General features: G+C 41.7%; 1 protein-coding gene across 1 annotated transcript in view; it reads right to left on the bottom strand.

The window, feature by feature from the left end:
* SEPTIN1 (septin 1) overlaps positions 1–12177 on the bottom strand; it is a 79498-nt gene that overhangs the window by 8628 nt on the left and 58693 nt on the right. The window contains 2 exon segments of the mRNA XM_070944749.1: positions 5469–5506; positions 5509–5543. Coding sequence (XP_070800850.1) covers positions 5469–5506; positions 5509–5543 — 73 coding nt within the window.

Below are 12177 nucleotides of genomic sequence, written 5' to 3'. Positions count from 1 at the left end.
CTAAAATCTCCGAAGTATCCCCATTCACAACAGCATAGCCGTTCAATCTCTTTCCGTTCTCAACTCGAGAAGAACCATCAATAAATAAGTTAATACCGCCCTCTAGTGGACTATCTTCTAAATCTTCCCTAACCTTTGTTTGTAAGTCAATTACTTCCACACAATTATGCTCTATAGAATCCCACTCCTGTCTCTCTCCTGACAAGAATTCTGCCGGATTCAAATTCCTATCTGTAGAAAGAACCAAATTCTCTTGAGACAATAAAATAACTTCATACTTCAAAAGTCTTGCATTAGTTAACCACCTATGCGCCTTCTGCATCAAAATAGTTCTAACCTGATGTGGGCTACTCACAACTAATGCACCCCCAAATGTCAATTTTCTACTTTCTTCCACCAATAAGGCAGTCGCTGCTACAGCTTGAACACACAGCGGCCACCCTCTTACTACCGGATCCATTAATTTCGACAAAAAAGCTATAGGTTTTTTCTTCCCTGCCCAAGTTTGAGCAAGCACCCCTTTTGCAATTCCATCTTCTACTGCTACAAACAAGTGAAACGGTTTCTTCAAATCTGGTAAACTCAAAACCGGAGCCTGCATCAAAGATCTTTTTAATTCCTTCAATCTAGACTCATCATCTTCCTTCCATACAACTGTCCAAGGTTCTTCCTCTATTAACTTATCATATAAAAACCGTACCTTGTCCGTATAATCATCAATCCACAATCTACAATAACCCACCAAACCAAGCAATTTCCTAACTTCCTTCTTAGTTTTTGGCAAAGGCTGAGTTATTATTCCTTCTACTCTCTCAGGATTAATCTGTTTACTTCCCTGGCTTATCAGATGACCTAAATATTTAACTTCTAACTCCACATATTGAAGTTTCCTTTTAGACACTCGCAAGCCATTTCTTCCCAGGAAATTCAACAATGCATTTGTTCCTTTTTCAACCTCAACCTTCTTCTCTCTAGATAACAACAAGTCATCTACATATTGTAACACCTGCAATCCAGAAGGAATACAAAATCTTTCCAACACCTGTTCCAACATCTGTCCAAACAAGTTCGGACTTTCAGAAAATCCCTGTGGCAAAACACACCATCAATATTGCTGGTTCCTATGAGTATCAGGATCAGCCCATTCAAAAGCAAAAATATATCTTGACTCCTCATCTAAAGGACATGTCCAAAACGCATCCTTCAAATCTATCACACTAAAATATTTATGACTATGTGGTATTCTCCCTAACAACGTATAAAGATTTCCTACAATTGAATGTCGATTGGCAACCAATAAATTTATCTTTCTCAGATCATTAACTATTCTGATCGACCCATCAGGCTTCCTAACAGGTAATATAGGTGAATTATATTATGACATAGTAGGCTCAATCAATCCATCAGCTAACAACTTCTCAATCACTGGCTTTAACTCCCTCCTCAAGTCTATAGGAATATTGTACTGCTTAACCTTCACAGGAACTGTCCCTTCCTTCAAAGTCACTTTCAACGGGGGAATATCTAAAACACCCCTATTACCTTCCTGTTCCCACACAATAGGGTCAATATTCCTTTCCTGCTCTTCAGTCAACACATTAACTATAGAGTCATTACAGGAGAATTTTAACTCACACCCAAGAAGTGATAATGCATCTCTCCCAAGCAAATTAATGCCAGCTTCTGGTACAAATATCACATCTAGATAGATTTTTCGCTTTCCACAACCTAAAGTCATATTATTCAATAATGGCACTTCAAAAGGTATTCCTTGAACACCCCTTATCTTAATGGTTGCACCTGTTTGATGCACTCCATTAGGTAATTTACAAATAGAAGTTCTGGTTGCTCCCGTGTCTATTAAAAACACATATTCCTCCTCTTCTGGTCCCACTAACAAATTTATCAAGGGCTCTTGGTGGGATCCCTCTATCAAAAGCCCCTGACCCCACTAATCATCCTCTTCTCCCATAAGGGTGTAGAGGCGTGGTTCCATCCTCTGGGACCTCCTCTTCTCTGGACAATTCCTAGCAAAATGTCCATCTTTGCCACACGCAAAACATTTCCTACTCTCCTGGCCACTAACTCCAGGCTTTCTCAACTGGGGAAAACCTCTCCCTACTCCAGGACGCTGTTTCAATAGAGTGGAAGGATTCTTTACAAAGCCTCTTCCTCGCCCTACCATTTCTTTCCTGTCTGCTGGCTTATTTGCAGCCTTCATTACCGACACCATCATCTGACTCTTTTGCCTAGTCTTTGCTTCATCTCTATTTACATACACTTTTTGTGCTTCCTTCAACAGAGCGGTAATATCAGACCCAGCCCAGTCATCAATTTTTTGTATCTTCTTCTTGATGTCTGGCCATGCCTTTGTCACAAACTGCATTTTCATTAATGACTCATAAGCTGGTGTTTCAGGAGAAAGACCAGAATACTTATTTAAATTGTCCTTAATACGTTCCAGAAACACGGAAGGTGTTTCATCTCGCAGCTGTTCCACCTCAAAAGCTTTAGTTAAATTCTTTCCTTGAGGTACAGCTGTCTTAACTCCCTGAAGTATAATTCTCTTCAGGTCCTCCATTTGCCCCCGGTCAGCTACATTGTTATTATTCCAACCAGGATCGGCTAATGGAAACTTAGTCTCTGCAGCAACGGGTTGAGCAGCCCCAACCTGGGTCTTATCCCAATAGGCCATAGCCGCTTTCTGTATTTGTGACCTCTCCTCAGGGGAGAACAGATAACCCAATATATGCTGCAACTCAGCATATGTATACAGATTGGGCCCCAAAAATAGATCTAGCGATTCTGACAACTTAATAGGATCCGCTTGCAAGGAAGGCATAGTACTCTTGTAATTTCTCAAATCTGAAGATGTTAAAGGCACATTTACAAACGTTGTAACTGGGAGACCTGCACCAGTTAAACCATTTGGCATCTCCCTTAAAGGCAACATTCTTTTAGTTTGTAAACGTGTCCTACGAGGGGAAGGAGGTCTTACCGGTACTGGCAATTCCTCAGACTCCCTCTTTAACTGCTGATATTGCCGAGCTGCTGAAGGCCCTCCCCCACTGCTCCCAGCAGCAGCTGCCTCATCTAGGCCACCCACTGCCCCAGCAGCATTCTGGTTATATGGAGGAGGTAAAGGTGGGCAAGTAGCATAAGCCAAAGGGTCCCACCTTTTCTCTTCTTCCTCATCCCCATACAACACTCTAGAATCTCTAGGGGGAAAAGGGTCAAACCACTGAACATGAAACCACGGTTCAACATATGGCAACTGAGAAATAAGTTTTTTGCTTTCCAATACCTTCTTCAAGGCATTAATCCAATACGGGTCAGACTCCCCAAACTTACTCCACCTATAATTAGGCTTTATCAAGATAAATTTCGGCCACACCCTAGTACAATAATTAATCATAGCTACTTTATCCAACTGTTTGGTATAAACCTTCAACCAGTCCTCTGTCCACTGAGTTAACAACTCCCCTAAAGGTGATATCGGAGGGATGGAGGGTATTTCATTGTTAGTATTATTACCACGTTTACTCCAAGAAAGACCCATACTGTCACTTTCACACACAGACCACACACACTAAGCACACCTAATAATAACCCCAGAGAGAGGAAAGAATACTCACTCACTCCCAGTGCAGTCCCCCGGAACGTTCCTCTTGTCTCTTGTCTTAACGTCCAAGTCTCCGTCTCAGGGCTTTTAGAGAAGCTGCTCCCGTCCGGCAAGAAAACAAACCTTACACCAAAACAGTGTTTAGCGCGCTTTTTTAGATTTATTTGCTCACCAGACGAAAGGTCCTCAGGTCCCCTGTTCAGCGCCAATTGTGGTACACAGGAAATACCTGTCACCCGGAAAATAAATGACAGAGAGTTGGAATACAAGACAAGAAAAAGTTTATTTCTTTGCAAAGGTCCCTCTCAAATTGAGAGAGCAAATTATAGTGTCTCCCTTACCATCTTTTATACAATTTCAGGTTACATCGTACAGGATACAAGCCAGGATACAAGCATGTCCCTTGAGTACAATTTCAGACTTTATATAACAAGTAAACACATGTTTTCCCCTTGTGGAAAGTCCCCACAATTCCAATATATAAAAATACCCCACTTAAAAATATCGCTTATACGTGTAATATGTAATATCAGCATATGCGTACTTCCCCTTCTTAATGAGGGCAAGATGCTTGAGGGCAAGATGACCTGAAAGCATATTTCCTGCCAGATAAACACATTCTCAAGAACACAGGAATTACACAGTTTCTTTCTCATGTTCTTAAATGTCAGCTAAATTATATAATCAGGTTATACAGAGTAAAATAAAGCCTTGACATGATTTTAAAATGGCGTAACTTAGGCTATACGTTTTTACAGGAATAATCCTAATTTCTTTATTTCTCACACATTTCATTACCCAACTAGGTAACATCATCAGTACTAAATGTCTTTGGAGATTCTCAGTCATCCATGTCATGGTTATCCCAAAGGTGTAACACAATCCTTTCAGCCATTCCAAAAAGGTTCCACACCCATTTGCACTACTCAGGTGACCCTGAGGGCACTGATAAACCTCCAAGTAGCCTCAATGACTCCCAGAAAGAGTGCTAACGACCAGACGACTGTAAAGTACAGTATATAAATCCTTCTATTCCCTATTATTTAGTCAAAACTGAAGAAGCTTCTTGGATTAGAAGCAAAACGATTTCAAGGAAAAACAAAGTCCAGTCGCCTCTTGAAAAAGCACCTTTGGGATCATCAATTCTAGTGAGTATATAAGCAAGTGAGTCCCTCTTTGAAGGAGATGGGTGGTTTAGAAACATGAAATATATAAAAATAAATATAAACGGGAAGAAAACTCTACACTGACTAGCACTGATGATGTTACATAGTTTGAGTAATGAAACGTCTGCAAGAAAACAACCAAGCTCAGAGAGCACCAAGGATTCTACAGCTCAAACCTGAGCTACAAATATTCTTTATTGGTATATTTGTCTTCTATAAAGGAAATAGGAGAAAGTGCTTTGTCTTCTCTGCACTTTGCATCTGATTGCGTAATGGTGTGTAGGAATGACCTTGGGACATGGGGAAGAGCTGTGGTCAGAATTGGGGCATGGCAAACATCTCAAAAGAGACCCTCCCTAGTTTCTTAGGCTGTAAAGGCGAGCAGGGTAGAGATGTTCTTTCAGACTTGCAAGATTCTGTAAATATAACAGAATAAAGTAGAGCTAGTACTTCTGCGTGTGTTTCTTGTCTGAGCTACCTCGTAAGGCTGGCAGGCTGTCAAGGGATTCCCCACCCCTTGCAACTAAGATGGAAACCAAGCAGGAAAGATGAGATGGAAAGTTGCAGAAGTCCATCATTCTCCTTTGCCATCAACCCTATAGCTTGCATAGTTGGAAAATTCAGTCCCTCAGGAAAGTGCAAAAGTTTGCACAATGGTCCTGTTTCTCTTTGTGACCTACTTCTTCATCCTTCTTGCGAATTAATTTCTCTGTCTGGACATTGGCAGGTCAATGGCACTCTGGCGTGACAGTTTCCTAGCGAGACAGGAGTTTTAAATTTCACTGGGTCACATTCTTGCTATGTATCAGGGGTGGGTTCTAAATTTTTTTAGTACCGGTTCTGTGGGTGTGGCTTATTTTGTGGGCGTGATTTGTGGGGGGGGGGGGTAATGTGACTGGGTGGGCGTGGCCAACTTTTTCTTTTTTACTTTTAAAAGCATTTTTTCTACAACCTTAAGAGGTTGCAGAAAAAAATGCTTTTAGAAGCCTCTGACGATCAGGCAAGTCAGCTGGGATCGCCAGAGGCTTTTAAAGCAGGGTGGATAAAAATCAATGATTTTTTTTAAAAAATAAAAAAAAACAGATTGTTTTTATTTAAATCAGATTTTTTTAAATAAAATGCTTTTTAAGGAAAATATATTACCATCCAAAGGTTATTCCATCATGAAATAAAGATTAGTTTTTTAATTATGTAGAATAAGGCTGTATATGTTTAATTTTTTTGGTAAATAAATTCCATTAATCCATTCACAATGTCATGCTCTTCCAGAGGTTTTTGTAAGATTATTGGGCAGTTTCTCTGCCTACAAGATATTATCACAGATGCTTGGTTTACTTTTGCAGTTCTCAAAACTGAATTTGACTCAGCAGAGATCACATGCCTCTTCTTCACAGCAAAAATGTTATAACATGAACAGAGTTGAGAAAAAGACCTTAATCCTATTGTTCTACAAACCTATGAATACAGAATCAACCCCTTCAGTGCTAAGTTTCAAGAAGTTCAGTGAATAGAATAGAAACAATATTTTTCTGATTGTTTGGAGTGGAATAGATCTGCACAAGAAGAAAATGAAACTAAGTGTGAGGACGAAGGGGCAAGCAGACAAGCAGTACAAAATGAAAGTGAAACTTTCTGAGCACAATACTGCACAGCCACAGACAGACAAGTCTTTGGATCTTTTTGTGTGTATGACCTGAGGTTTATCACATTCTTTCCTTGGAGGAAAAAACCTATAATGGCAGCAGGCCGTAAAAGAGACCCAGTTTGGCAATATTTTAATGAAGTTCCTTTACCTATCGGTAAGGCAGGCATACGTGTAAACTGCACACACTGCAACAAAGAAATGCAAGGCCTGGTGGCCCGAATGAGGCAACATCATGAGAGGTGCTGTGATGAAGATGACCAAAGAAACACATTTGAACAGGCAGGATCTTCAGGTTGGTAAACATTTTTATTGAATCATATTTCTAAAGACTGCCTTGAACTGTCATGTTTGAGCAAAATTATATTTCTTATTATTACTGCATGTTACTGTCATTTGGTACAGTTATGAAGAAAAGCAAATATTCCTTTTGGGGCAGTGCTGTGTACAATAAGCAGAAATTGTATAAACAATAAAATAACAGCATTGACTTTTTTGTTTAGGGGAATTCATGGATTCTGGAAACTATCCACCTTCAAGATCACCATCCTCCTGTTCTACAGTTTCAGAGTTATCCATCCAGGATAGTGCTTCATTAGCGTCATCATCATCAGACACCCACAGCCACATATCACTATCACCTAAAAGAAAGAAAAAACCCTTCCCTCCTGGAACCACCATAGATAAATTTGTGATAAAAACTAGCAGATTAGAAAAAGAGTTAATTGATGAAAAAATTGCCCTGTTTGTTTATGCAACAAACTCTTCTTTCCGTCTGTCTGAGAACCCACATTTCATTAATATGGTTCAGTCACTGAGACCAGGATACAGTCCACCCAGCAGAGCAGATGTTGCAGGGAAACTGCTGGATAAAGTGTATGACAGAGAAATGGAGCAATGTGCAACAGCTCTGGAGGGTAGAATTGTTAACCTAAGTATTGATGGGTGGAGTAATGTCCGCAATGATCCTATTGTATGTGCTTGTATAACAACAGAAGAAGGGAAAGTCTTCCTTGCACAAACAATTGATACGTCAGGAAATGCACACACAGCAGAATACTTACAAGAAGTGGCAGTAAAAGCTATAACAACATGTGAACAAAAATTCAAATGTCTAGTACGCAGTTTGGTCACAGACAATGCTGCAAATGTATCCAAGATGAGAAGAAATTTAGAAGAGCAGGAAGGGAATACAAAGCTAATAACATATGGTTGCAGTGCTCATTTGCTGCACCTCTTAGCCAAAGACTTAAGTGTTCCAGAAATAAAGACTAATGTTGTTGAAATTGCTAAATACTTCCGTAACAATCATTTTGCTGCAGCAGCTCTGAAAAGGATGGGTGGAACCAAGCTAACGCTCCCACAAGATGTTAGATGGAACTCTGTGGTGGACTGTTTTGAGCAGTATATCAAGAACTGGCCTATTCTGATGACAGTTTGTGAAGAAAATCGAGATAAAATAGATGGCACTGTCACGGCCAAAATCCTCAACATTGGGTTTAAGAGAAATGTTGAACATATGCTGAGCATCCTGAAACCCATCTCTGAAGCTTTAAACAAAATACAGAAAAATGGCTGTTTTATTGCTGATGCTGTTGAAATTTGGAAGGAACTGAGTGAACACTTAAAAACAGAACTACACATGGACAGAATTAAATTACAAGCATTAAAAAAACGAATGGGACTAGTACTGTCTCCAGCTCATTTTTTTGGCAAATATTGTCAATATCCAGTATCAGGATCAAAACTTAAGTGCTGAGGAAGAGGAGTTAGCTATGACATGGGTATCCAGCAATCATCCATCTGTAATGCCAACTATAATAAACTTCAAAGCTAAGGGGGAACCATTCAAGAAATATATGTTTGCTGAAGATATTTTAAAGAAAGTCACACCAGTGAACTAGTGGAAGTAACTTAAGCACTTGGATTTAGAGACTGTTCAAGTAATGATTTCACTTTTAACAGCAGTAGCTTCTTCTGCAGACGTTGAAAGAATATTCTCTTCCTTTGGACTCATTCATTCTAAATTGAGAAATCGTTTGGGACCCGATAAAGCAGGAAAGCTTGTTTTTCTTTTTCAGATTATGAACAAAGAAGATGAAGATGACGAGTGAGCTACAGAGGACAGTATTTAAGTTTTTCATGTGTAGGCTGGGCTGACAGTCTAAGTTTCTTAAAATATATATATTTTGTTTAGCCAAATTAGTTAACAAACATGGATGTTTGTTTAAGCAGATAACATATGCTGTAATGTTATTGTTTCAGTTGAATAAATCTATTTAAATTGTTATTATTAAGGTAATGATTATTTTTCTCCTTCCTAAGTACAACAGAAAAGTTGTCCAAATATGAATGATTTGTCAACTTACAAAGCTTTCAAGTTGCCATGAGCAGGAGGGAGGGAGAACTGAAGTGAATTCCATACATTCTTTCTGACCGCAATCAGAAGGAGGGTGTTAGGTTTCACAGCCAGCCAAAGTGGTTAATTGGAGAATGTGATTTATGACATGGCCAGAGAGGAGGGGAGAGACAGGGTCATAGGGGAACGTAAATCTACGTAGGATCAGTCCTAACTGCATCTGAGTATTGCCGGAATGTTGCTCCTAATAAATGGCTATATTTCCTTTGAAGTTTGGATCATGGCTCATGAATTAATTAGGGCATCTTTCGGAAACTTGACAGGATTAACCTATTAAACTGGGGATAAAAAAACTAATATGAAAAGTTGTTATTCTAAAAATCTTCATCTACTTGCATATTAAAGTTATACCAGCAAGAATTAGTCTTTATGTAGAAAACTATGATTTAAATCAAACCTTACTGACTAGTGATTTAAATCGTGATTTAAATCAGTTTGATTTAAATCAAATCCACCCTGTTTTAAAGGCATTTTTTTCCCTACAACCTTCTTCTTTTTTGCAGAAAAAAATGCAAAAAACATCCATAGATACACTCACAAGACATTTAATCGCCCGCTCTTCTTTCACCCCCCTCACCCAGCACCCTATTACAGTCCCCGCCTCTGGGACCCAGCCGGGCAGCCAGCAAAGCCTCTCCCGCCGCTTCCTCCTCCTCCTCCTCCTCCTGCTCTGACGGGGAAGCCCCGCTGAGGGGAAAGCAAGCTACTCTAGCCTGCCCATCAGTTCCTTCTCCTTCCTCCCCTCGGTTCACCCGGCTCCATCGAAGCAGCACCGGAGCCGCCAGCCCGGCTTTTATCTGGTGCCCCGAGTTTGCGCACTGAAAGGAGGTTCACTCAGCCCCTGGTGGGCGTCGAATGAAAACCCCACCAGCCTCCTCTCCCAAGCTCCGCAGCCGCAAAGATGGAGGCGCTTGTCTGGGGCCGGTAGCGGCACCTGCGGAAGCCAAGGGGTGTCGAGGCGCCGAGGCGAACCCCCACATCCTACGCCCCGCCAAGGTGCTTTTTCTGTCAGCCGCCCTTCTCCCCCCCCTTAACAACCCCTTAAAGAGAAGCTCGGTGTGTCTTCCTCAGTCCTGACGGAGGGAGCAGGATGGGAAGTCCCTGCACCTTGAGAGACCGGAGAGTTCCCTGGTTTTAGGAAGAAGAAAGGCGCTAAGTAGGGTCGGGGATAGGCACGTCCTCGGCTCCTCCGCGGACACTTTTGTCAGCCAATCAGGCCTCCTTCCTTCCATCCCTCACCCAGGGATCCGCTGGGCCCCGGGCCTCCCACGCCGGCTGAGCAAAGCTAAAGATAGCGCCGTTGTCCTGTTTCTCTCCCCCCCCACCAACCAACCACCAACACAACCCAAACAAAGTGGCTCTTTTTCAAACCCTCTGGCCTGGCCTCTTTGCACAATAGCCCCCCTCCCTCTTCTTCCTTCACCCCCCTCCTCCATTTTCTCTCCCCTCAGGCGGCACCCTGAGAGGGGGGCCCGCGTTCCTCTCACCATCACCCCCCTCCCCAGGCGAGGCTTTCCTAGGTCTGTTTTTCTTTCTCACCTGGCTGCAGATCCTCTCTATGCATCTAGCCGCCCTGAGTCTTCGGAGAGGGGCGGCATATACATTTAATTAATTAAATTAATTAAATTAAACCTGGGGAGGGTGAAAACAGCCTTCCCCACCCCTTCGGAGGCCCGAAACAGCCCATTTCCCAACCTCCAGTTGGACAGGAAGTGACGTTTTTTGCTGTCCCCAGCCTCCAGAGCCTCTCTAGGAGTCTCTGGAGGCTGGGGACAGCAAAAAACGTCACTTCCTGTACAACCAGAAGTTGGGAAACAGGCCGTTTCGGGCCTCTGAAGGGGTGGGGAAGGCTGTTTTTGCCCTCCCCAGATGCATAGAGACCGCCAGCCCCGTCGCCCATAAAGAGCCGCCTTTACAGCTGAAAGGCGGCTCGAAAAACTCCATTTCCTTAAGGAAATGTGAGACAGAGCCGGCGAGGGCAGGTAGAGCCCTCTGCGAAGTCCCCAGAGTTCTTTTTTACCTCTGGGGAGGAAGCAGGATGAGGCTCCCTATTTTCGCTCGCCGCTGCTCCAGGCTTCGGGAGAACTCTGCGTTTTGCAGAGCCAGGCGATGGGACCAGACCAACTAACGAAACTAACAGATCATCTGAACAAGTAGGATGAAATCCGGATCTGGGATCTTAAATTGCAAGTATTTCTAACAACCCTAAGACTGATTTTAAAAGTAAAGAAGAGTGAAAGGGGGAAAAAAGAAAGTTTAAAATGGCGACTGGCTGAGGCTTGAGAAGAAAGCCGAAAGCGAAAGTCCTTCCGTTTGAATAGTTTAATAGGTTACAAAGTAACTGAAACAACAGCGCTGGCTAGAAGTGAAGAGAAAAATTCTTATTTCATGCTTTTTTCTTCTTAGAGACTTGATATTAATATTGTTTAGAGAGAAGTCTTTCTCCATAAAGGGGGAAAAAAAATCTGTTTGTGGGGCAGGATGGCATTAAAACTGACAAAGCCAGACAACCAAGCTGTGGGGGGGGGGTCTCCCCCATTTATAAACCACATGAACAAGTTGTGAGCTTGCAGATGCAGAAGAATGGCTTTACAGACCTAAAGGAATTTGTACTGGAGGAGATGGCAAGACATGATAAGATTGTGAATCAGAACCTTGAAAATTTTAGACAGGAAATTAAAGAGTTGGTTCAACAAAAGTATGATATCCTGAAGCAACATTTGAAAAGTTTCTTAGGTGCAATTATGAGGATGGATAAAGAGATTAATCTAGAAATAGAGTCTAAAATGAAGGAAATTGATAAGATTGATAATCTGGACAATAAAATACAAAGAATTGAAAATGATTTGATAAATATTCAAGATAATAGCTCAGAAGTAAAATCCAAATTAAAGGAAGCTGATTACAGGACCTATAATGCAGATAATATAAAACAAAGGATTGAAAAAGAAGTTACAATGATGCAATACAGGTCCATGGAATTTGCGGTCAGAATAAGGGGACTACAGGAAAATAACAGAGATGATTTGAGAAAGATGTCTGCTCAAGTTCTGGCTGGGATTTTAAAGGTTAGTCCTGAAGAGGTATCCTGTAAGATTGATAAGGCCTACAGAGCTAATTCTTGGGTGGCAAAGCAAAGGCAGCTGCCTAGAGATGTGGTGATTTACTTTACTGATAAAGAAATAAGAAATGATGACTTCCGGTTTCCTTGTCTTCGGCGACGGCGGCGCCTTTTGAAGCTCCGCCAGCCCCGCCGCCTGTAGAGCCGCTTCGAGACGAAGAAGCGGCTCGAAAACTTCTAAATCCATAGGATTGAAGAAGGAGAGAT

This window comes from Pituophis catenifer, unplaced genomic scaffold (genome assembly GCF_029215685.1).
Source record: "Pituophis catenifer annectens isolate HBS135680 unplaced genomic scaffold, rPitCat1.0.hap2 SCAF_5, whole genome shotgun sequence".
NCBI classification, from domain to species: domain Eukaryota; kingdom Metazoa; phylum Chordata; class Lepidosauria; order Squamata; family Colubridae; genus Pituophis; species Pituophis catenifer.
This window is presented reverse-complemented; position numbering and strand designations above follow the sequence as displayed.